Source organism: Geotrypetes seraphini, chromosome 1, assembly GCF_902459505.1.
Source record: "Geotrypetes seraphini chromosome 1, aGeoSer1.1, whole genome shotgun sequence".
Lineage (NCBI taxonomy): Eukaryota > Metazoa > Chordata > Amphibia > Gymnophiona > Dermophiidae > Geotrypetes > Geotrypetes seraphini.
The window spans coordinates 457,167,206-457,194,112 of record NC_047084.1 but is presented as its reverse complement, the minus strand read 5'-3'; the positions used below and the strand labels follow the sequence as shown (position 1 = coordinate 457,194,112).

The 26,907-nt window shown below is 43.6% G+C and overlaps 1 protein-coding gene across 1 annotated transcript; it reads left to right on the top strand.

The window, feature by feature from the left end:
• The first annotated feature begins 1,842 nt into the window (after window positions 1-1,842).
• On the top strand, window positions 1,843-25,743 carry LOC117349153 (actin-associated protein FAM107A-like). Its single transcript, XM_033922254.1, has 6 exons — window positions 1,843-5,147; window positions 12,652-12,793; window positions 14,859-14,956; window positions 15,052-15,196; window positions 21,220-21,361; window positions 24,179-25,743. Exons 2-6 carry the CDS (start codon window positions 12,765-12,767, stop codon window positions 24,296-24,298), a joined length of 534 nt encoding a protein of 177 aa, XP_033778145.1. The 5' UTR covers window positions 1,843-5,147; window positions 12,652-12,764; the 3' UTR covers window positions 24,299-25,743.
• The last annotated feature ends 1,164 nt before the right edge of the window (window positions 25,744-26,907 follow it).

Sequence of the window (26,907 nt, the reverse complement as noted above, 5' to 3'; positions counted from 1 at the left end):
CCCTTCATAAGTCATATGTGAGACACCATGCTGAAAGACCAACAGGTTTAGAGCAGCTGTCCAAGTGCTGGAAAACAGCCTAATTGTTCCTCTGCTAACTTCTTTCTTGCTGCTGAAGACTGTGGCTCCATAACCTGTGTGGCATTCATAGTCACAAAGTGAATTTTAGTCTTGAGTGGGGGATCCTCTTTCTTGTCAGCATGCAAAAAGGAAGAATATGTTAAATGTGTATTATTTTTTTTTCTTTTAATTGTGTAAAAAGGATGTTTTTAAAAGTTTCAAGTTGAAAAAGCTTTCCTCTGTCCGGATGAGCCTCGCTCAGACCAGCATTCCCTTGTGGACTTGTAGTTGTGTTGGTTTCCTTAGTTCAGGGATTATCAACTTGTCCTTGGGACACAGCAAGCCAGTCTGATTTCAAAGTATCCACAATAAATATATATGAGAGAAAATTGCATGCACCACTTCTATTATATGCAAATCTATCTTTTGCATGATTGTTGCAGTTATCCGGGTCTCACTGCATCTGGGTAGATAGAACCAGCGTTTCAGCTATCATGCTGTGGCTTTCTTCAGAGAACTGTCTTATGCATATTTATCCCGAAAACCTGATTGGCTGGGTGGATCCGAAGGACCAGGTTGAGAACCCCTGCATTAGTATGAGCACTTGTTTCACTGCACTTTGCATTTGTTCACCTTTTAGTACTGGAAGAAACAGCTTTCCAGATGTGAAAAACTGTTTTGTTTTGACTTTGTTTTATTGCTAGAATGTACCTGTCAGTAAAGTTGAACAATCTGCAGAATCACTACCTTTAAAATCTGTATTGGTGGGAAATAAAGAGTGAAATAATGAAATACAAGTGATTCTCTTGTGTAAGTACTGATGCTGTAGTGTTTGGTACATAATTTTCTGTAAACCTTTTGTTTTCTGATTGTAATTACAGAAGAATGACTGAACTGAAATCTTTCCAGTCGATATTCAGCCATGTTCAGGCACCAGCATTCAATATCCAGGGCTAGCTGTGTACTGGAAGTTATATGGGTGCTGGCCTGTGTTCAGTGCTGGCACCACATACTTAACAGGCTTGGTAGGGCTTCTTTTTTGTGCAGTCCTGTTTGGCCAGTTAAGTGCATAGGTGCCAGAACTGAGTATGGCCGGTGCCTGCATATCTGCTAGCTCTGCTCAGACTCAACTCCCAGACTGGGCTCTCTTGGGCTCCCCCAGTGGTCATTTTGCATAGTGCTGGTTTTCTTAAGCCTAGTGCATGGTTTCTGTTTTATGGGAATAGGTTTGTAAACAATTGCTTTCTCACTGTGCATGGATTCTGACTTGCTATCATACTGGGCATCCTGACAGGGTTCATAGGCAGCCATATTAGTCGGTGAATGCAATCTGGGCTTCTGGGAAGTTTTCCTAACCCCAGCACTGCTCTTCTGATTTTTAAAGGGGACCAAAGCACACACACACAGAATGCATGTGCCTATTGCAGCTCTACACTCTCGAGGAACGTAGGGAGAGGGGAGACATGATCGAAACATTTAAGTACCTCACGGAACGTGTTGAAATGGAAGATGATATTTTCTTTCTCAAGGGACCCTCGGCCACAAGAGGGCACCCGCTCAAACTCAGGGGCGGAAAATTTCATGGCGACACCAGAAAGTATTTCTTCACAGAGAGAGTGGTTGATCATTGGAACAAGCTTCCAGTGCAGGTGATCAAGGCAGACAGCGTGCCAGACTTTAAGAATAAATGGGATACCCATGTGGGATTCCTACGAGGGTCAAGATAAGGAAATTGGGTCATTAGGGCATAGACAGGGGGTGGGTAAGCAGAGTGGGCAGACTTGATGGGCTGTAGCCCTTTTCTGCCGTCGTCATCTATGTTTCTATGCTATTGTGTGGGACCTCACCAGTCACCAATTTTTTGCAACGCATAATCATTGGACTTTCAGGTACCTCTTCTCACCTGCTGTTAATTTTTGTTTTTCTTTGAATAAGCCCTGTTGCTGTTATGCAGTCTTTTTCCCCCTGATAGCCACCTAGGTTCTTTATTAATTGGCTAAATTTGGGCCATGGTAGGCCTCAGGCACCCAGTGGAGAATCTTTTTCATCATCAAGTAGTTTGATTTCCTTGCAGCTGTTTTCTGGACATGTCCCAGAAAAATAATTCCCAGTAACTTTAAGAAGTGTTCACAGTGTGGCAGGACCATATCCATAATAGATACCCAATCCCAGTTACTGCAATGCCTGGAAAACAATCATGATTCCTCATTGTCAGAGGGAAATCTGTGGTCATGAGAAACAGTGCAAATAAATTTTTGACACTAAGAAAACCAGTCCATCTACATCGGCATTTGAAGCAGTCATCTCCATGGGTCCTGGAGTTGCATAGAGATTGAGGGCCAGATTCTGTAAACAGTGCCTAAATCAGCAGCCGCCTACAAAAACAGCGCCCTCCGCATGTTAAGCACGCTTAGTCACCATTTAAAGAATTGCGACTAACGGCACCTACCACAAAACTTATGCATCTGCAATATAGGTCAGGGTTTTACTGGCCTACATTCCAACAGCCTAAGTTCTTTTGAGAATTGCATCTAACGGTGCCTAAGGTCATCTCCACCCCTAATCACACTTACTTTGACCTTAGGCGGTGTTAGGCAGCTTTGTGTAGCTGAGATTACGACGCTTATTTTTTTTTTAACAAGTGTTTAATTATTCAGTCAATTGCCATGCCAATTAAAACAAGTTAGCGATAGGGTGCCTACTGCTGCCTAACTTATAGTGCTATTTACAGAATCAGGCCCTAGAAAAGCATGTACATATTTATGTTCAGTTGGGGGAAGAGTTTATAAAAATATACCATAACGCCACCCATGCATCACTGTATAGGAGCTCTTTTACCCAAGTTTGAATGCAATTTCTAGCAGGTAAGATACTCCAATGAAGTTTTCCTCTCTCGGCACCTCTTCAGAAAATCAATGCTGGATAAAACAAGACAGTGCAGATGCTGAATATGACAAGAGGACAGGGGTAAGGGATGCAGAGGGAAACTGGATCATGGACATGGAGCATGAAAAATGCCAAATGGACAAAGAGACCATAGCAAGGGAATTAAGAAAAGACAGAGGAGAGCAGAAATCTTTCAAGTGAAGACAGCAATCTTAAATATTTAGCATCATACATCTCCCTAACTTTGATTATATCCGTCTAAGTCAACAATGGTCTCGGGATCTAGGGGTATCTATTTCCACCGACCTTTTAAGTCACAGCCTTTGGATGGCTTCCCAGATGCGTTTATCAGTTACACTCTGGGAACTTAATTATAAGATGACCATGAAGTTACATGTATTTCCCAGGTGCGCACAGCAAATAGCGCTGCTTTCCGTCACCACCTTGGGACACATGTTTTTTTACCTGTCCCCGGGTCTGTGCTTTCTGGGGGAGAGTCTTGGATCATATCGCTATATTATGGCATGCCCGTTGTATAGTTTCCCCATATCTTTTGTTTTTTAATGTAGGGTGATTGCCCCAGTTCCAAAGGGCATGCGTTGTTTTCTGCGCAAGGCTATTTTGTTGGGGAAAAAAGTTATTCTATTGAGATGGCTGGAGTCATCGCCCCCGTCTTTGTAACATTGGCGGGCAAATATGATTCAGCTGTTACAGATGGAACGCCAGATGATCACTGATATGGAGTCCCGGGCTGGACAGCGCTTGCAGGATGTCTGGGCTCCTTTTTGGAATTCTTTAACCCCTGCTGCACGTAGCTACTTAATTTCTAACCATAAATGCTCTTGTTGATGTCATCTTTCCGGGAATCGCATCCATACCATTGCTTGCTATACAATGAAAACAGAACTTAAATTTTTCTTTAGTGCACACCTGATTGTTGGGTGGGGAGAAAATATCAAAACTGTTTTTCTTCTATCTTGCAAACTGTTGTTATTTGTATCTGAACTGCCTGATTTATTTTCATTTGTTGTATTCTTGGTTCTGTTAATAAAAATTATATATATATATATATATTCCAAAGCTCAGGACCTTGACCAGAAAAACATAGCACTTGAGATTTCTCAAACTATTTCTCTAAATGTGGGGACAATCAAACCAGTGGCTCTAGACATGATGACTACATAAAGCATTTGCTCCATCTGCTTCTCTTTATTACCTTGAAAACATTGAATCAGAACTTGATTTACCTAGCTCTCAACTTAACTCTACAAAACAGCTATTATGGCTTCATCAAAAGCAGGATGATTCTTCACTGCAACAGCAAGGTGTGAAACACTCAATGTAGTATCCTCCCATCACCATGCAAAACGAAAAAGAAAAATTTGATTTTCATCCTGCTACAAAAATTGCTACAACTAAAAGACTTAATAACAGAAAAATTATCTGGCAAAACTGAAACAAGATGTTTATCCATAAAGCAGTAACATATCTGGCAATAGTAACAGATTGTGCAAGGGTCCAGGGCTGACTCAAGGGCCTGTGGCACCTTGAGTCAACTTTACATCAGTGCCCCCACTTAACCACCCCTGTTTCGATAACTGCTCCCTCTATCTCAAGGCTCACCCCCCCACCGGCAGAGATGAAGGAAAATGGTGGGAAAGATGGCTGGACTGGAATTTTGGCATCCTTTATTATTATTATTATGTTCTTGTATACCGCCATACCCAAAGAGTTCTAGGTGGTTCACATCAATTAAATTAGGATCCGATCTGAACACGGATTTACAACATTTTGTCATCAGCAGCCTGGGACAGGACTTCTGGTTCATAGGCTGAGCTGGCCCTGCAAGGGTCAATACAGGAGCAAGAAAAATATTAAAGGGTGAAGAGGTTAAGATTGATCCCTGGGCGATTCAAAGACTGGTGAAAATAGAGCGGAAGAAAAGAGCCCTATTGCATTTATAAAATGATCTTTTCCTCCCTTTCTCATAGCCTTTGGAAAGAAACTTAGAAATGTGTAAATAATTCAGCAGGGTTGAAAATGGCTGCAGGAAACCTGACACTTCTGGTTCACTCCACAGGAGAGCACACTGCACACAAGTCCCTTACCGGAGCTATGTTTTCTTCCTTATTCCTGCCCAGGTGCTTTGGGTGCATGTCATAGCCCAGGAGGTGTTGCAGATAGAAGGACACAGGGACCATGTAAGAGAAAATTAACTAATGCATTTGTGTCACAACTGTTGTGTGTCTGTGAGCAGTTCCTAAAAGCTGTCTCCTAGCTATATTTTCCCTTTGTCCCTCCTCCTTCCCCTCACTCAGTTCTGCTTCACTGCCTTGGCTGCTTTCCCACTTATACAGTGAGGACACAGGCTGTGGCTACCAAATTTCTAGGTTTCTTAAATTACCAAATATCTGGGGAGATATTTATTTTTCTTCACAGTACAGAAAAAAAGAAAAAGGTTTGATCTGGCTGGTAGTGATGCATGGGGTGGCATTAGAGTGTATAATTTTTGCAAACCCTTCCCCCAACTTTCACAGATTTTCAGCTACTACAAAGTCTGGTGAAAAATATTCAGACCCTATTCAAACCCTACCTATCCAGGGATGCCCTTTTGTGCCAAAGGACCATCCAGTTCTTCTGTAACCGATTGCAGCCAGGGTTAGTGGGCTCTTAACAGAAGCAGTGCTCTGTGCTGAAGACCTTTGGCAGGCCCGAGGCGGCTGCTCAACATTCCTTTGGGGCCTGAGAACATGTGGTGAGCAAATGTGCACAAGACTAGCATGATATTATTTACCCCAAGCATCTTTGGTAGAGAAACTGCTATCTGAAATGGCTTTTATCACAGTTGTGAGGATCATATTAGAAAATTAGAAAAGAGTCTGCTCCGAATTGTCTTATTTACCCCTCCCTTTTTTAAGCCATGTTAGTGTTTTTTTATCGCCAGCCATGGCAGTAAAAGTTCTGACGCTCATAGGAATTCTATGAATATCGTAACTTTTACCACTGTGGCTGGTGATAACGCTAGCACAGCTTCATAAAAGGGGGGGGGGGTTAATATTTTATCTAGTCTATTGTTTTATTAATTACATATTTTATTGTACTTGTTGATCTCCAGTTTAAGTGTTTTCATTATGTATGTCTGCATATACACTTTTTAAATTCAAGAATATTTTTTGGACAGAATGTATATGTAAATTAATGCAGAGCCCGAGAGCTGGTCTTGATGGATGACTTTAACAATGGGCTCAAGTTGGTCGCCTGTTGAGACCTTCTGGAAAGGTCTTCCGGGGGGGGGGGGATTGGGGGGGAGAAGGAGGGTTGGTAGTAATTGTTAGTTGGATTAGGGGGAGGGGTGGGAGCTGGTAGCAAGGATGGAAATAGGATATTCAGGAGAATCATAGCTTCCCACTGAGGAAGGTTTAATTTGATAGGTTAAGATGCAAAAGAGCAGGGGACTATGGGAGGGGGTATATAGGGCAGCACCTCCAAAGCTCAGGATCCTTTTGTGTTCCTTGGAGGCAGCTTCCCTTCTCTCCCTGTATCTTCAGGGTAGGCTAGAGCAGTGGTTCCCAACCCTGTCCTGGAGGAACACCAGGCCAATTGGGTTTTCAGGCTAGCCCTAATGAATATGCATGAAGCAAATTTGCATGTCTATCACTTCCATCATATGCAAATCTCTCTCATGCATATTCATTAGGGCTAGCCTGAAAACCCGATTGGCCTGGTGTTCCTCCAGGACAGGGTTGGGAATCACTGGGCTAGAGGTTTATAAAGGGGCTTGAAGTATTGCAGCTGCAGTAATTCCAAGCTACCGGGTATTGGGCTCTTCAAGCGAAGAGCAGCTTATTAGAGATAAGCTCATAAAGTGGTGGTTATTTGACTCAAGTGACCCAGAAAAGAGGATGTAAAGGTCCATGCTATCCCCAGGCACTAACTCACATGGCAGGGTGAGGGGACAATAATTTGATTCTTTTGTTACACATATTAGGAGCTTGGGAAGTGTTATCCTCTTGTTAATTGTTGTAATTGTGTTTCCAATAAACAGAGCTGCGGCCTGGGTTTTTTCTATCAAAATGTCTGTTGTCCGATTACTGTAATCATTATGGTAAATATATGCAAATGTTTTTCATTATGTCAAGTACAAGTGGGTGAGGTAATTGGATGATATGAAAAAGGGTGAGGTAATTGGATGATATGAAAAAGGGTGGGGGGGGGGGTGATACCAACTGGGCCATTCCAGATCCAAGTGTTATAAACTGCATATGTGTTTCAGGCACCTCAGCAGAGTCTTGCTTACAAAGTATAAAAATTAGTACTGCCAGAGAAGTTAATTTGAGGATACAATTTAAAATTATCTACCTTGTCTTATCTCACTGTGGCTTCTTGCAATCACTTAACCCTCCATAACTTTAGATAAGGGCTGCCCAAGTCCGGTCCTCGAGATCTACTGGCAGGCCAGGTTTTCAGGATATCCACAATGAATATGTATGAGAGAGATTTGCCTGCACTGTCTTCTTGGTATGTAAATCCCTCTCATGCATATTCATTGTGGATATCCTGAAAACCTGGCCTGCCAGTAGCTCTTGAGGACCGGACATGGGCAGCCCTGCTTTAGATTGTGAGTCCTGCAAGAACTAGGAAATACCCACTGTACCTGGATGTAACTCACCTTGCACTACTACTGAAAAAGGGAGTGAGCTACATCTAAAATGCAATAGATGTATCATTCCAGTGCAATAGATGTATCATTCTAGACAAGTAGGGTTCTAGACAAGTAGGGTTATCTTCCCATGGATGCGAGCCATCTGCTGAAGGAATTCACTCTGGATTTTTTTTCTGTGTCCCTCCTACTTCACTGTGAGCTCTACTGCCACCTACAGTTTTCCCCTTCCACAGGTGAGCCCGAAGGAGTGCTTCTGTTCTGCTCCCTCTCTCTCTTTATTATTTTATTTGGTAATTTTTTTCTCAATTTTTGGTGTTTTCAGTGCTCGGAGCTTTCACCTTCACCTCTGCCTGCGTAGAGAAGAAGCAGACTGCGGTCTGCAGTTGACAGGCCAATCCCTTGTGGTACTTGTTAGTCAGCCTGCACTAGTATCTTTGGAGCTCTGGCCATCCCTGCATTTAGTTTTCACCTACTTTTTAGCAGGGGTTCGAGAGTAGGCTGTTAGGCATACTTAGGAGGCTCAGGGGTGTCTTGCAGTGTGCTGGCTGCATTTTTGCCTTCCCCCCTTTCTGGAAGCGTATCAGTCAGTCCACAGGGATGGGGGTTCAGTCAGGCTCCGTGTCTAACTGGTAGCCGAAGATCAGCATCACAGAGGCATTTCCACCTTGAGGCAGTGATTCTTTTCCTTTCCAGCTTCTGTAAAGGGCTGAGGCAGGATGTAGCACATGTCCAGCACGGGTCACAAGCAATGTTCCCTCTAAGCTGAGCGCATGAGTGATCGCTCACTATTTTCATTGGCGTCGCTCATAATTTTTCTCGTGTCGCTCACTAAAATACGCAGTGGGCGTGACTGGAATCGAGCGCGGGCGGAGGTGAGAGGAAGCGGCGGCGGCGGCTCAGGCCAAGCGCCGGCGTGGCACCGCAAAAGGGGATGGAAGCAGCGTGAGTCCGTTGCTTGTCGTTCTTGGGCGACGCCGTGCCTGCGCGTCCTCCTCGGAGCCTTGTTTTTTTCATTCGCCGCTCCGCACCGCCACCTGAAATGTTTTTTGAAGCTTCGGTCTGCCCTGCTCGCCTTAGTGTATTTTAAGTTGAAAGATGCAGCGGTGGCTCCTCTCAAGATCCCCGAATGCATCGGACTTCCGACTAGGTTGGGATCGTAAGAGGAGCCGCTGTCACGGCTTTCAGCTTAAAAATACACTAAGGCAAGGCAAGGAGCAGGGCAGACCGAAGAACAGCATGAACATACCAGTAAGGCTGGGGACTCGCGCATGCGCACTCCTACGGCCACGGACCTACACCTCACAGAACACGCAGATAGGAGTACGCATGCGCGCCTTCTCATAAATTTGTGGAGTATGTAACTTGTCGCTCATGCATATTTTTTTTGCACACACCTGATCAATCCTTAGAGGGAACATTGGTCACAAGTGAGTTAAGGCTGATAAGCCTGTGAGGTGAATTGGGGGAGGTCTGAAATACAGGTTTTTGGGAGTCTGAATGTTTCCCTGTGTACCTCCATATGAAAAATCCTAATTTTGCTGTTTTTTACTTTTAGTAAGTGTTTTATATTAGGGTGTTCAGGCACAAATTTCCTCAAAAGTTCTCTGCATTTCAGAAACTGCAATATTTGCCTCAAAACTGGTTGGGATGGAGTCCCAAATTCATACTAGAATTGCGCACATATTGCACCTCTGGAGCGTCCTTGCACCACATGCTGCATAGCACGAAACTGAGAGGCGGGAGCATTCAGCTTAGCCTCTCCTGTAATTAAGCAGGTGACTAAAAGGGCAGCTAGCCCATTGGGGCGGCCTTCTCTGTTTTTGGGGCTTGGTAATTTGAACCGTTCTGCATGCCCCACAGCTCAAGAAATGCAAGATAAAATCTTCAAAGAGTGACTCCATGCTCCTGGGTCCAGAGGAGTTCTCTACCTTTATGAAATTTCTATGGCAAGCTTTTCATCAGAACTATGCTTCTCCTGGCAGTCTTCTGCACCTCTGACCTGTCTCCTTGCAACATTGTCTCACAAGGAACCTCTTCTTCACAGTCTGCCACTGTTCAGGACATGGGAGACCTCTCTACAGCCAATCATTAAAGAATCCACTATTTAAATATAATCATATCATTTAATTCAACAAATCTGCTTTTAGACAATCGTAAATAGCTAATGAATAAATAAATAGTCACTTAACTTGAAAAGCAGTCAAGATGAGATTCAGACTATTATATTTTTTGTCCAAAAAGGTGTTAAAGAGCAGAATGTTCGTCCTTAACCATCTGAGGAATACTAATATTCAAAAGTCTATGTGCATCCAGGTCCCAATTTGTGCAAACATCCAAAAAAAGTGCAATAATCACGTGTTCAAAATCATGTTCAAAAGCATCAATTATAAATCCATCCAGTACGGTGCGTAGAATATAAATAGAAATTAATTGCAAAACAAGTTCGACTCCCTCAACACGAGTCGTGTTTTGATATCATTCTTTCTCAAGAGGAAGAACTGTGCTGAAGGAAGGAAAACACATTGGGCTCTTTTTATCAAGCCACGCTAGCAGGGTTAACGCGCGTGACTTTTCATCACGCGTTAACCTCTACGCTGGTATGTGAGCAGTCGAGAAATATCGCCTCCATTCTTTGGATTGTACTGTTTAAAAACACAAAATCTTACATCAGCCAATGTGTGATTAAATTGAACCCAGTGATCAACTAGAGGGGAATCAATCTTATGAGTTTTAATGCAGCTTAAATGCTCAGCAATACGAATTTTCACAGCCCTTTTAGTTTGTCTAACAAGGGCAAAAAAAAAAAATGCCATAGATCACCTGCATGGAATTACAGTTTGTTTTTTTGACGTAATTCAAAATTGATATTAACAGTCGACTTCTATATCTGCTTAAGCTACTGCATGGAAACCTTTCCAGCTTGGTCCACTCTGGTAATTTGAGCTGTATTCTGCTGATTTTTTTGTTGGTACTGGCCTTTCTCCAAACTAGTCTTGATTGAGGCCTTACTGCAGGGTCCCTTCAGGTCCAGATTTCTGAAAGGGTCTCTTCGCATTAGACCACCAATTACTCTGCCATTCCCTTCATGGGACCTCAACGTGGTGCTGTCTAGTCTTTCAAAGACTCCCTTTGAGCCCATTCGGGATGCTTTCCTCTTGGACTTGACACTCAAGATGATCTTTCTGCTCACTATTCCACTAGCAAGGTGTGTCTCTGGACTCCAGGCTCTTCCTTGCAGTGAACCGTTCCTCTGGATCTCAGAGACAGGGGTTTCTTTGCACAATGTTCCTTCATTTTTGCTGAAGATGGTTTCGGTTTTCCATGTTAATCAGAAAGTCCATTTGCCTGTTTTTCTGCCTACTGGTTCAAAGACACAAGATTGGGTTTTGAGGAACCTAGATATGCATGGAGTGCTTCTTTTCTATCTGGAGGTCACGAATGAGTTTTGTCTTTCTGACCATTTGTTTGTGCTGATTCAGTCTGTCAAGTGGGGCACTCCTGCTTCTAAAGCCACAATTTCCATAAGGATCCTTAAGACTCTGTTATCAGCTCACGTTCTCTCTGGGAAAGTCTCCTGTTTTAGTCAAGGTACATTCTTCTAGATGTGTGGCTTCTTTGTGGGCCAAAGCTGTAACTGTCACCCCCTGAGGAGATTTGCATGACAGCAATGTGATCCTCTCTATCCACATTTGCCCAGTTTTAGAGAGTGGATGTAGCAGTGAGACAGGACTCTGCCTTTGGGTCCTCAGTCTTGAGGGTTGGCGCAGTAAACCCGCCCTAGCTTTTTGGGGACTGTTTTTGTATGTCCCACTCATCTAGAACAGTGGTTCCCAACCCTGTCCTGGAGGACCACCAGGCCAATCGGGTTTTCAGACTAGCCCTAATGAATATGCATGAGAGAGATTTGCATATAATGGAAGTGATAGGCATGCAAATCTGCTCCATGCATATTCATTAGGGATAGCCTGAAAACCTGATTGGCCTGGTGGTCCTCCAGGACAGGGTTGGGAACCACTGATCTAGAATGTTTCACCTATTGCACTGGAAAAAGATTGGAAAAGAGCTTACCAGGGTAAGTACATAATCTCTCTTTTTTTTTTCCATCCTACTACTATTTATTATTTCTATAGCACTGAAAGGCGTACGCAGTGCTGTACATTTTAACATACAATAGACAGGGCCAGTTTGATGCAGTGACTAAGTATGATTTGTTTGGTGTAAGGGAGCCCCTGGACCAGCGTGACCAGGAGGCAAGAGTAATCGTGTCAGAACAGAAACCAGAAAGAAAAACCAATCTCCACAGAAGTTGAGGAAAAGAGAAGAGTGGAGATGGGTAGCAAGCTCACAAGTGTTGCATCAATAGGTCAGTCAATAAAATTTGATCCATTAGTGCATTTGATCCATTGGTACCCATCTTCCTGTCTGTCTCCACTCTTTCCTGAGAGTAACAGGGTGCCATCACCTCTCCCCAGGGGGAAGGGGAAAGAACTTCCTCATTTCCACTGTATCTGAAGAAGGGGTAGTGGTCACCACTGTGAAATTGTACCTAGCTCAGGAGAGGTTATTTGTGTATATATAGCCAATAAAGCTGTGACCTCGTATGCCAGATTGAGGTATGGTTGTTAAGGGTAGCAGGGGTGGGGAAGGAGCATTCAGTGGCTTAAGTTACCTATAGCTCCTAGAGGGCAACATGTTTATCCCAGTAGGCATCACTTCAAGTGTCTGCTTTAGATCAGCCCCTTGACCACTAACTCAGTAATGTGCCTTTCCATATGTTGCCCTCTCAATTTGGAACTAATTTCCTCTCATATTAAGGCCTCTATTTGCCTCTTCAGAAGAAACTACACTTTATGAGTCTTGGCTCTCCACACTTACTTAAAAATCTGGATGCAATCATTGAGTTGTTCTGTGGGTAGGATAATTTAATTGCCATAATAAGGAACATGTTTGTTTTGTATTAATTGTAACAAGTTTTGATCTTTATGGCTGAGGCAGGATGTTAAATGTAATGAAAGTCTTCAGAGGGATGCTTTTTATTTAAGCCTGTGACGAAGACAGGAGCCGTGAGGGGTTGCTTTCCTGTGTCATCCTTTTCTTGTTTGGCTCTTTCTCTCCTACTGGGCATCTTCGGCATGGGAGGGAGCACCACTGGAGAATGAAGACTGCTGTTCCACCTCAGGAAAGGTACAGTTGCAGATGGCTTCCCCAACCCTGTTATAATTCTTCTTCATTCCTCCAAGGACATGGCTACATGGTGTAGTCAGGTCTGGCAGAACTAGAAGCTACTATGTTTTTCTCACAATTATGCAAATGAGGCCCCACAATGATTCTCTACAATGGGCCCACATCCCTCTATATTCCACCACAAGCTGTCTTCTGGCTTGTAAAAACCTAGGGGAAGATTCTTAAAACCCACTCTTCCTGTTATGATGGTCGCTAAACCGGTTCCAGCCAGTTGAGTGTAGAGGTATTCTACAGGCCAATTCTCAAAAGGGGTCACCGTGGTCTTTTCCGAGCTTCCTGGCAGCCTCCGATTCTACCATGCAAATATATTACAATGAGATCATTAATATTTAAATGAGCACAGCAGGTGATTCTCTATTATCGCCAGATGATTCCTTAACCTTGATCTACATTTGTGGGCAAAATTTTCTAGCAGGTCTGAGCTGTAATAGCCTTACTTTCTGGTCAGTGCCTGAATGCCGATTGGCTCAGGCATCGACAGGAAAGTAAGACTTGATAGCTCAGACCTGCCAGAAAATATTGCCCCCCTCCACCCGACACCCCGGCAGGAGGGATGCCCACTCCCTCTCGCCACTGCTATCAAGAAACCCCTGACCCCCCCCCCCCCATTAGTGGAAGGGATGCCCACTCTCACCACCGCCATAAAGCAATCCACCCAACACACCCCGCCGGCAACAGGAGGGATGCCTACTCCCTTTGGCCAGCAGGCCCAGTTCTTCAATGTGGTGGGCCTTCCCCTTCCTGGTGCATCCTGGGATGTGCCAGGAGGGGCCTAACGCTCTGATTGGTCCAAGTTGCTTTTTAAAAAATTTGTGGGTGTATTCTGCACATGTGCCAATCGCTATCACCAGTGATCTGCACATGCAAATTTAGCAACAATTTGTGAACCTCATTTACATGCACGGTTTTTTAAGAATGACTTGCCTTTTTGAAATCATTACAATAGCAGCCACGATAGTGACCCATTGGATTTTACCACGAACATTAGAGAATCTTCCCCCTAGTCCAAAGATGCCAAGTTATCCAGTTCTAAGATGGTTTTGAACTTACAGCTCAAAGTGTAGTGCCTGATCCTGTCCATTAAAATCAGTCCCATAATGCACCAGGATGGAATGGTCAGAAATCCAGGATAGCCCAGTCTGCAGCCTGAACTGACCTTCAGAACTTTAGAATGGTTCAATAACAGAAATGGTGTGAATAAGAGAGAGCTGTGGTAGTCATGGTCTTCTGAAGTAGCCACTAGCGAAACACGTCAGGACCCCAGACCTGCAATATGTTACATCGCAATGAAGCTAAGTTTTTCTTTTTCACACTTTTAAACAGCGTTTAACACTGTGTGTCAAGTAAAAATTATTATCACTTGCAAAAGAAGCACGTAGTGCAGTGATTGAGACACAAGCCATTCTAGTGGTGGGCTCCCTAGCTCATCGTACAGTCTCTAATTGTCAACGGTTCTCTGAGCATATATAAGTGACTTTTGCAAGTAGAAGTGAAGTATGCAAGTATACCTGAAGTGTACAGATGTGGTATCTAGTCTATAGTGCAATACACTAGGTCTATAATATTAGTAAATCCCGTTATTGTCTTTTGGGAATCCAGAAAAAAGAGGACAGATTGAGCTATCCAGGTTTTACTTCCATTGAAAGCAATGGAAGTAAAACCCAGATGTCTCAATTTGTCCTCCTTTTTCTGGAGCCTTTTTCCTATGTAACCCTACATAAGAGCAATAACAACCAGGTTTGAAGTGAGCTATGTACAGGCTGTGCAGCTGCACAGGGTGTAACGGGGGTAGGGGCTCCACAATTGTGTCCTGCCAATTGCCTTCCCTACTTGGCTGTGTTGAAGAGGTCAGGATGGGAACTTTTGGAGGAATGTCATATAGTATGTGTTTCTGGCTCAGGACAGTCCTGACAACAGCAAAATAAAAGTAGAGAAAATAGAAGGGAAGTTACAATTACTCTTATCTGCTTCTTTGTTTTCTTTTTCTCCTGGCCTTTGCTGCCAGGATTTCTCAGGAGCTCTGGCTGTGGGCTAAGGCACAGATCCTCTCTTCTCTGAAACCCACCCAGGGTGTGGAGAAGGCGATGCAGGACACGAGGGCAGGTGAGTCTGAGTGACAAATAGAGCACAATGCAGAGGGCGACGTCCTCTCCCTCCAGTGCTTAAGCCTCATAACACACTCCTGCCTCTTGTTCAAGTCTCTGCAGCTATAGATGAGAGCTCGGGCAATGCCTCCCCTGGTCCATCTTCAAATTGGCCTGGGCCTGACAAATCATCTGCACTCGTGAAAGCTTCTAGAACGCACCAAGAGCTGCACAAGGAATTGCTCCTCATCCACAAAAAGTAAGAACCCTCTGCTTTAAGACAGCTGCCATTAGCACCCATCACAACCCTGTTGCATTGTTACTAATAGGGCTGAGTTTATAGCCATGCAACCTGTGTGGCTGCATAGGATTGCCACATGGCACACATAAGGAAGACTATCCCCATTCCCAGCCTAGATCTCTAGGGATTTCTCACCCGACACGGCAGAGCAAATCAGGGCAGTAGAAGGCCGCGAAGCAGCGTGTTTAGAGTGCTGCGGCCAGCCGCAAAGCAGCGTGTTTAGAGTGCTGCTGCCGCTGCTGGAGTCAGGACGTTTGTCGGGACCGCGGGAAGGGAAGGGGCGGCAAGGGACTAAGGGAGCCGGCCAGACCATGGGGACGGTATGCGGCAGCCTCAACAGCGTGTAGGCGGGCAGCGCGTGAAGGAGTTTGAACAGGTGGTGGCAGTTTTGCTGGAGTTTGAGCGGTGGTGGCAGTTTTGCTCAGAGGAACGGCTGGAGGGTATGGTGCCGGTGCTGCAGGTGTCCCATGCAGGTAAAAATTCTCAAAGGAGGGGGAGAGGGAAAGGAGGCTGCTTTGGGGGAGGGATGTGCTGGGAGGCAGACAGCTTTGCTTGGTGGAAAAAGACAGAAGGTGGGCTACGGAGAGACAGTCAGACAGGAACTGGAGGGGGAGAGGGAAAGGGGGCTGCTTTGGGGGAGGGGTGTGCTGGGAGGCAGACAGCTTTGCTTGGTGGGGGAAGACAGAAGGGGGGCCACGGAGAGACAGTCAGGGAGGAACTGGAGGGGGAGAGAGAAAGGGGGCTGCTTTGGGGAAAGGGTGTGCTGGGAGGCAGACAGCTTTGCTTGGGGGGGAAGACAGAAGGGGTGCCACGGAGAGACAGGGAGGGAAAGGAGGCTGCTTTGGGGGGAGGGATGTATTGGGAGGCAGACAGCTTTGCTTGGGGGAGGGGAGAGAGAAAGTGGCCACAGAGAGATAGTCAGGGAGGAACTGTAGGTGGAGAGAGAAAGGGGGCTGCTTTGGGGGAGGGGTGTGCTGGGAGGCAGACAGCTTTGCTTGGGGGGAAGACAGAAGGGGGGCCACGGAGAGACAGTCAGGGAGGGAAAGGAGGCTGCTTTGGGGGAAGGGATGTATTGGGAGGCAGACAGCTTTACTTGGGGGAGGGGAGAGAGAAGGGGGCCACGGAGAGACAGTCAGGGAGGAACTGGAGGGGGAGAGGGAAAGGGGGCTGCTTTCTAGCACCCGTTAATGTAACAGGCTTTAACACTAGTATGTGTATATATATATATATATATATATATATATATATATATATATATATATATATATATATATATATATAACAGAAGTAAATAGGCTGGTGCAGTCAAGGAATTAATCGGTATTCTTGGCCGTAGTTAAGAACTTCTCGTGCTCTCCTAAATGATGTCTTCTACCTGGTCCAGAGCCTCACTTTCTCCCACTGAGTGTCAGCTCTCAGGAGAACAGTAACTGGTTTCCTGGTCTGTTACTAAATACAGTAAAACCTTGGATTGCAAGCAACTTGGTGTGCAAGCATTCTGAAAGACAAGCAAAACATTTAATTAAATTTTTACTTGATATACAAGCAAGGTCTTGCAATACAAGTACATATATAAAAGGTCTTGCGATACATCACACAACTGAGCCAACGGTTCTTCTCACTCTCTCTCTGACGCTGCGGGAGTGTAGTGACGGTTCTAAACGAGCGAGGTCTTGAAATACAAGTACGTATAGTATTTTGTATTAAACTTTTTGGGTTGTGGAGTTTCCATTATTTCTTATGGGGAAATCCACTTTGATATACGAGTGTTTTGGACTACAAGCATGTTTTCGGAACAAATTATACTCGCAAATCAAGGTTTTACTGTATTACAGTAATTTAAGTTGAGCTGCTTTGAATTTTAGCTGGTGGTGATCAGCTTTTTTTTTTTTTTTTTTGCTGCTGGCTTTATGCTCAGATAATCTGCTGGGATATGCCTAGGCACCAGCATTGAATATCCAGATATGTGTGGGTCACTAGAACTTAACCAGTTAAGTGTCAATATTCAGCTTTAAATTAAGTAAAACTGGCCAAAGATAAGACAGCTATTTATATGATCCTATTTGACTGGATAACTTAATCAGATAAGGCCATCCTTTACACTTACACCCCCCCCCCACACACACACACACTTTTTACAAAATTGTAGTGTGGTTTTTAGCACCGGCCGTGATGGTAACAGCTCCGATGCTCATAGGAATTCTATGAGTGTTGGAGCTGTTACCGCCACTAAAAACTGCGGTACGGTTATGTAAAAGGGGGGGGGGGGGAGGTTAATCAGTTACGTGCTGACTTTGCCCCATCTCTGCCTCTGTATCACCCACTAAATCAAATCAGCTGTTTCAGCCTAGGCAGTTAGTACTAATATTTAGCAGCACCAGAGCCAGCTCAATGGACTGTAGCACCCAGAGCCAATTTTTGCATTGGTGCCTTCCACGCCCCAACCCCTGCAATCCTGGTATCTTCTTCCCCCCCGAAATCTGTGATCCAGTATCTCCTCCTGTCTCTCATATCTCCCCCTCCTTCTGGACCAGGTGAGGCACTGGCTTAGGGCACTGATGATAAAGTGTGCCAAAATCCCAGTCTGACATTTATCCCTCTAGAAGACGGGAGTGGGGTTTTAGCACCCGTGATCACCAGAACCGTGGGCCAATGTCTCACCTTGTCCATAGGATGAGCCAGGCCTGAGTGGCACTGATCAGTTAAGTGTCCCTCAATATCAGCAGCAGTGACGTTTGTGGGGAATGATGAATCTTTGGTGAATTGGGGGGAGCTGAAGGTACAAGATGTGATTTTTTTACTATATCATCTCATGTTAGGGTGCTAGGGTTATACTTGGATGTGCAGCTTACTATGCAGATGCAAATTTTGCATGCAGTTAAAGGAGCTTTTTTCCCAATTGAGATTATTGTCGAGAGTGAGAGCTATGATGTCCAGGTCAGATTTTTGAACTGTGGTTTACTTAGCATGCTGGTGTCAAAGTTGGACTTCTGTAATACTTTGATGTTGGGTATTGCAGCGAGAATGATTACAGGGGCAGCTTGGAATAGAAACATAGAAACATAGAAATAGACGGCAGATAAGGGCCACGGCCCATCTAGTCTGCCCACCCCAATGACCCTCTCCTACCTTTCTCTGTAAATAGATCCCACGTGTTTATCCCATTTGGCCTTAAAATCAGGCATGCTGCTGGCCTCAATAACCTGAAGTGGAAGACTATTCCAGCGATCAACCACCCCTTCAGTGAAAAAGAATTTCCTGGTGTCCCCGTGCAGTTTCCCGCCAATGATTTTCCACGGATGCCCCCTTGTTGCCACGGGACCCTTGAAAAAGAAGATATCTTGTTCCCCCTCGATGCGGCCCGTGAGATACTTGAATGTCTCGATCATGTCACTCCTCTCTCTGCATTCCTTGAGTGAGTACAGCTGCAACTTATCCAGCCGTTCCTCGTACGGGAGATCCTTGAGTCCCGAGACCATCCGGGTGGCCATTCTCTGGACCGACTCCAGTCTCAGCACATCCTTATGGTAATGCGGCCTCCAGAATTGCACACAGTATTCCAGGTGGGGCCTCACCATGGATCTATACAATGGCATAATGACTTCAGGCTTACGGTTGACGAAACTTCTGCGTATGCAACCTATGATTTGCCTTGCCTTGGATGAAGCTTGCTCCACTTGATTACACCAGTATTGAAACATCTGCACTGGTTGCCAATTCAAGCAAGGATTGAATATAAAGTTTTGATGATTGTACACTTGGCACTTTACGGGATGACACCATGGTACTTGAAGCAGACGTTGAAACAGTACATACCTCTTAGATCATTAAGGTCACAGTCTGCAATTAGGTTATCAATTGAAGCACTTGGTGAGACTCACTATAACAAGACACAAACAATGGTCATTGCCAGATGTTGTGGTAAGAGCGGATAGCGTAGCTCATTTTCAGAAAGGTTTGGACAATTTCCTGGAGGAAAAGTCTACACGGGGGAAGCCACTGGTTGCCCTGGAACTGTAGCATGGAATGTTGCTACTTCTTTGGGTTTTGGCCAGGTACTAGTGACCTGGATTGGCCACAGTGAGAACGGGCTACTGGACCATTGGTCTTACCCAGTAAGGCTATTCTTATGTTATGTTCTATGGCAGGTCCATATTTGTGGAATGCATTGCCAGGATATTTGAGATTGAGAAAAGATAAGATGTCTTTTAGAAAGCAATTACAACTTATTTGTTTGTGAAAGCTTTTTTTTAATTATTGGTGTTAAGCCCATTTTATAGTTTACTTTATGCAATTTTATACTAGTTGTATGCTGTTTTTAGCAGATGTGCTGTGGGTTGGAGGGGAATTGGGAGAGAAAATATTGCTGTTATAACATGTCTGAGTATTGTATATTTTTTTAATCCACTTAGGAACCCAAGCGAAGAAGAAATTTTTTTCATAAAATAAATATTAGTGCTTGTATTAGATAGGTGAGACTCCGAGCTTCCTTGGACAGATAGAACATTGCTTGCCAGAGTAGGAGGGAGCGCTAGTTACTTCTCTAACCATAGTCCAGGAGCCCAGTCAAAATTAACTGCCCCAAGACATGGCCACAGCTCCCTAGTTAGTCATTCTTACCTTTTTACTAGGTATTGGAACACACCTGGTACTGCTTCTGCTGCTAGCATGCACTACAGCCAGATTTATGCCTTATTTATTTATTTAAAAGATTTCTCCACCACCTATTCCTAGGCAGCTTTACAAATAGCAACATCCATAAAATAAAAACATACAAAAAACCCAAAATTTATTTCACAGCACTCCAGTACCGGTATATAGTAATCCAAAACCCGTAATAAACTAGAATCATCATTCATTGCAATGCTTCTACAAAAAAATGTAGTCTTGAGCATTTTCTTGAACTTCTGAATATCAGAGAGAGAGCTCTTTGCGGTCCAGTTAATTTGTTCCACAGAGTTACTCCTATGATGGAAAAAGCCCTTGCGTAGGACAGAGAGAAACTCGGTGCTACATGAAGGAACACAGACCTCTTAGTTCCCTAGGACAAAGAGATCAGCCATAACTGTTGCCTCATCACATCCTTTAGGCCTCAGCCCTTGGCTGCACTTTGGAAGCGGACCTGCTAGGGCTTCTGATACAGGAGCACTTTTACATTGCTGCCTCAGTTTATTAATTTGTCTACCTGCTGGAGTCAGAAAATACCGATTTGACTTATTGCCTATACCAGTTTATAAATGGAGACAAAAAGAGCTTAAATGTCAGCAGATGAAGGAGCTATCTAGAGTAGTTTGGACAAGGATAATTAGAAAGCAAGATAGAGTTGCATGCAAATTTATCTTATACATATTCATTGTGGATATCCTGAAAGATTGATTTGGGAGGAAGGGGGTTCTTAGGACAGTTTTGGGAAGCTCCTGAAGAAGAGAAATACCTACCGTACCCTAGTGTATTTATCTTCCAGTGCCATATGGACTTGTATGTGTTACAGCAGGGGTGTCAAAGTCCCTCCTCGAGGGCCGCAATCCAGTCAGGTTTTCAGGATTTCCTCAATGAATATGCATGAGATCTATTAGCATACAATGAAAGCAGTGCAAGCAAATAGATCTCATGCATATTCATTGGGGAAATCCTGAAAACCCGACTGGATTGCGGCCCTCGAAGAGGAATTTTTGACACCTCTGTGTTACAGTGTTTCTTAGGAAAGAATGTAATAGGGGTGAACCCAGGACTGTCTCAGCCTGTTCCTGCTGACCTGGAGCCATCTGATATGATTCTACTAGTGATTCTACATAAATTATCTAATGAATTCCACAGCACAGCACTGATTTAGTTAGTGGAGGATGCATCATGGGTGATATAGAGTACATCTCTGAGGAGGAAGTGTGCATGATATTTAGAGCTGTAGTACTAACATGATTCGCTAATTACAGGGTGAAAAGATTCACATTTATCCCTTTTTTTCTTCCCTTCTTTGACAGAGGCTTGGCACTTCACAGAAAGCCAGAGCTACTGCTCGTTTTAGAGAAGCGCAGGACCGAGAATCATAATGAAGAGGCAACACTCCAGAGCCAGACGTCTCTTCATCAGGAACTTGAGAAATGGCAACAGAGGAGAGAGGAGGTATTAGGGTGGGTGCAGGAAAAAGAACCAAACCAAGCTGGTGGAGAGAGGGTTATATGGACTACAGTAGGAAGAGGATAGTGCAGGGCAGAATGGATGTACATGGGCAGAATTGTGGAGGAGGTCTCAATCCTGGAACAGCTGGAGAAGCTGATGGACAGAACTGAATATATTGGTAGAACTGTTTAGTGGGTGTCTTAGTATAACATTAGCAAATAATTCTGCAGGGGAAAATTACAGGTGTGTGTTTTAGAAAGAGGGTGTGTGAACGTGTATAGGGGGGTCCAGGGATTCTGTCAGGCAGGACTGAGGTGTATTGTTTGAGCTATTGATGTTTTTATTTATTTATTCAATTTTCTATACCATTCTCCCAAGGGAGCTCAGAACAGTTTACATTAATTTATTTGGGTACTCAAGCATTTTTCCCTGTCTGTCCCGGTGGGCTCACAATCTTTTTTTTTTTTTTTTTATATCTTTATTCATTTTTAAGCCATACATAAGTGCAACATATTATACAATCATATTACACTATAAAAGCACTTAAAATCGATGAAATCTTAATCTATGACATTAGATATCTCACCCCATACTCATTCAAAAATTGCACTCAAATTAAAGAATTTAAAAAATATTTTTCATCCCTCCCTCCCACCCACCCACCCTGGACGTGCATGACCAAAGGGCAAAATCAACAATCACTCTTTGCAAAATTTTGTCAATAGCTCCTAAATATCCAGTAACTTCTTAAAATGTCCCTGTTGTATAGCCATAGTACATTCCATTTTAAAAATGTGACACAGAGACTCCCACCAAAAGGTATAGTTCATTCTATCCCAGTTTTTTCAATTCCTTAAAATAAGCTGTATGGCAACCCCTGTCATGATAAAGAAAAGTTTATTATTATGAGATGATATTTGGCTTTTAGCTCTCATCAAAGTGCCAAATAGCACAGTGTCATATGTTAATGCCACTGGATTTTCCATTACTTTGTTTACCTGATCCCAAATGGATCTCAAAAATTGAAGTATCAAGGGATAATAGTATAATAGATGATCTAACATCCCATGTTCAAGATGGCAGTGCCAGCATCTATTAGACTTGGAACTATCTAATTTCTGTAATCTAACTGGAGTCCAACATGCTCTATGTAACAAGAAAAACCATGTTTGTCTCATAGATGCAGACACCGTACATCTTATCCTCCAAGTCCAGATTCGTGGCCATTGAGACTCAGTAATTTGATGCTTTATCTCAATGCTCCAAATGTCACGAAATCCAGTTTTTAGTTTCTTATTCAAAAATCCAGATATTAATTTGTACCACTGAGCGGCCAGGTGAACCAGGAAATCCGCCTGGAAGCACAGGAATGGCAAACTATACTGATTTTTAAGATTTTTCCAGTCAGGGAACCCCTCCTGAATGGCTTGTTTCAACTGCAACCACCTATAACTTTGAGATTTAGCAATACCAAATTTTTGTTGCAGTCGTGAAAACTCAAGCAGCTTTCCGTCTGATACTACATCGTCTAAAGTACATATGCCCACCTTCATCCAGTGCTTCCAGATGACTTTAAACCTGCCAATTTGAATCTTGGAGGTTCAACCATAGAGACTGACAAGTGGATTTATGAATTGGAATATCTGTTAATTTATTAATAAATTTTAATGTCTTCCAAGTGTCCATTAAAATTTTATTGTCCTTATACAGCCTAGGCATTTTGATATTCAAAACATGACACAATCTCAATGGAAAACAATCATATAGGGCACCTAATTTATTCTTTATTGGAACTACAATCAACCCACTCAAATATAGCTAGTTCCAATATGTATGATTCTAGTCGTCTTTCAACATGTACCATTCAAATCTTCTTATCTCATGTTCTTATCATTAGTATCGCCTCAGACCTCAGAAACACCCCTCCTCCGTCCCGTACTGGTTGTAACTTTTAACAGGGAGACTCGTGTGTACACTCCTCATTGATCAGGGCTCAAATTTCTATTGGTTTCGCACCCTTCTTTTCTAAGCTTTGTTACACATCTCTTAAACAACTAATGAAGTATTGTACTTATCTCCATCAATGTTTAAATGCTTGAGTGGGTGGAACATGAGATAAGAAGATTTGAATGGTACATGTTGAAAGACGACTAGAATCATACATATTGGAACTAACAATCTCAATGGAGACAGGAGTTGCCATTCCAACCATAACCAGTCTGGAAGATTTTTCCTTGAGCTCGAAGAGGATCCTATACATACCCTGACACAATATATAGGCTTGATGGTACCTATAAAAATTTTGAAAATTTACCCCACCCTCCACAATTGGCTTTTGTAAGGATACTAAAGCAATTCTTGCTGCTTTCCCCAGCCAAATCAATTTTGTAAGAATACTATTTAATTTTTTGTAAAAAGACCCCTGAAAAAACACTGGTAACATACCCATTTGGGCTCACAATGTAACTAATGTACCTGGGGCAATTGGGGGATTAAGTGATTTGCCCAGGGTCACAAGGAGCAGTGTGGGTTTGTACCCACAATCTCAAGGTGCTGAGGCTGTAGCTTCAACCACTGACCCACACTCTTCTCGTTACTACAATAGCAAAGGGGGATGTAGGGCAGGAAAAGGGTGCATTGACAGAGCTGTATATGGATCTCGGTGCTGGAATAACAGCCTATTGTAGAGCAGGAGTGAAGTACATTAGCAGAAGTAGATGTGGCAGAGGTCACAGTACTAGAATACCAGAGGGTGCTGGGGAATACGATTGAGCTGCCTTAGCAAGGAAGTTCTTGAGTCAACTGTTTCTTTTCTCACAGAAGGAGCAGGATGAGGCACAGAAGAAGAGAGGACGTAACCAAGAGTTGATTGATGTGCGACAGAACCTCCGGAAGTCTCCTTGGCATGACCCCCAGCTCTCCCACCGCCCCATGAGCTGAGAACTGACAGGATACTCCTTTCTCAGAACTTATTTTTAGTTATTTATTTAAGACTTTTATATCCCGCATATCCCAAAATCGACGTGGGTTACAACCAACATACATAAACATAAATAGACAAAAAGAGTGAAACATATGCAAATTAACAAAAAACATTCCAAAACATTCTCTTATAAATCTCCTAAAAGAGTAATAGCTAAAAAAAACCCAAACCCCTGTAATATCTCTCCTATACACTAACAAAGGCTTCCTGAAAATAATTCAAGGATAATAATACAAGAACCTTTTATTTTTATAATTCTTTATTCATTTTCACAAATTACATTAAGTGTTAATATCTTCATTCACAGTAACAATAAATACATCACTTATAAACAATCATTAGTATATTACATAGATTCTTATCCCTACCCCTCGCCCATCCCTCCCAACCATATACTCCATTATTGTATGATATATGTAATAATAAAATACCCCCCTCCCTACCTCATATACTGATAAACATAGGGGAAATAATTTTGCTTAATCCTGACAATATTTTGTTAATGGTTTCCACACATCCTGAAATTTCTTAAAATATCCCTTTTGTAACGCAGTAAATCTTTCCATTTTATAGATATGGCATAAAGAATACAAGAATCTGGTGAATCTGCACAGGGAGTGCATTCCACAATCGTGGACCTCGTGCACGGATTGTAACATTTGCAGTACCTTGTAAAGAAGGCACTGAGATCCAGACTTCAACAAGCGAGAAGGTAGCCACAGCTTTTGGCAATTCCTGCCACATGGCTTCAAATACTAGCATTTGCTAAGTTACTGGTAACCAATGTAACGTGGCCAGCAAAAGTGTTAAATGGCTACTACCGGAAAGACCTCCAATCGTTCTAGCTGCTGCATTCTGCACGACTTGCAATGCCCTCAGCGCTTTTTTGGGGAAGTCCACAAAACAGAGCATTATAATAATCTTAAGTGTGGTAACACAAAACATTGTATCACTTGCTGGAAATAATCTGGAGAGAGCAGTTTTTGCAAATTCAAGACCAGATGAATCTTAAAAAACATTCTCCTAACTACCAAGGCACTGTGACCCCCAAACATTAAAACTCAATCTAACAAAACTCCTAAACTTTTAATCTCCTAATATGTCGGAATCAACACCCCATCACTGAAGACTTGTCTCTTTAACTCAATTTGAGTTCTCTTCCATTGACAATTCTGTATCCCTGAAAGTTCTTTCTCTTCCCATTACCCCCCTTACCTCCATTGCATGCATCTTCTTGTAAACTGCCCCGAACTCATGTATCCTGTTGTAAACCGCTCTGTACTTCTGCATCCAGCTGTAATCATTTGTTGCTTGTTGCAAACATCTCGTATTCTCATTGCATGTATCTTCTTGCAAACCGCTCTGAACTTATGTACCTTGTTGTAATCATCGCATACTCTCATTGCATGAATCTTGTAAATCGCTTTGAACTTATGGTATAGCGGTATATAAGAAATAAAATTATTATTATTATTATATTCAAAATGTAGAGGGGCATCTAGAAATCCAGCTGAGGAAAGCCACAATATTTTGGTTTTTGAAACGTTCACTCGGAGAATGAACTGTGCAGGACTCAACATTGTCTGCCATAATTCCTATAGCACAGCGGTCTCAAACACGCGGCCCGCGGGCCCCATGTGGCTCTCCAGGTTTTATTTGTGGCCCGCGGTCTGGAGGCTATCATTCTCTTCCTTTTGGAGCAGCAGCCGGCTCGTTCGCTCAAAGCCGCGGGTTGGCGGCTCCTTGCGCTATCCACTCCTGCATCGGAAGCCTCTGTGATGTCACAACATCAGAGAGGCTTCAGACGCAGGCGCGGATCTCGTAAGGAGCCGCCACCCACGGCTTTGAACGAACGAGCCGGCCAGACACGCTGCTGCTCCAGTGGCGTACCAAGGGGGGGGGGGGGCCGTCCACTGTTCTCTTCCCTGCAGGGCCGACCAACTCTGGCGGCCCGACGTCAATTCTGACATCGAGAGGACGTTCTGGCTAGCCAATCGCTGCCTGGCTGCCCGGAACGTCCTTTCCGACGTTAGAATTGACATCGGGCAGCGAGAGTTGGTCGGCCCCGTGCAGAAGAGAAGCAGGGAGATGGCCTGTTCCTGATAGCGGCAGCAGCAGCAGCCTATTCCGCGGCGGCGGTGGAATGGGGGAGGGCAGGAAGGAAGGAAGAAAGAAAGAAAGAAGGTGGGGTAGGGTGGGGACAGGGAGCCAGAAAAAAAAAGCAAAAAATGGGGCACGGAGGAAGGAAGAAAGAAGGAGGGGGGACAGGGAACCAGAAACAAAGCAAAAAATGGGGCACGGAATCAGAGAAAGACAGACAGAGAAAGAAAGAAAGAAAAAGTTGGGGGAGGGAATGTGGTCTGGAGGAGAGGAAGCATACAGGAGGCTGAAAGAAGGGAAGAAGTATTGGATGCACAGTCAGAAGAATAAAGTGCAACCAGAGACTGATGAAATTACCAAACAAAGGTAGAAAATTATTTTATTTCAATTTAGTGATTGAAATGTGTCAGTTTTGAGAAAGAAAAGATATTGAACTTTAAATGTGAGTGCTGCAGAAAAAAATAGA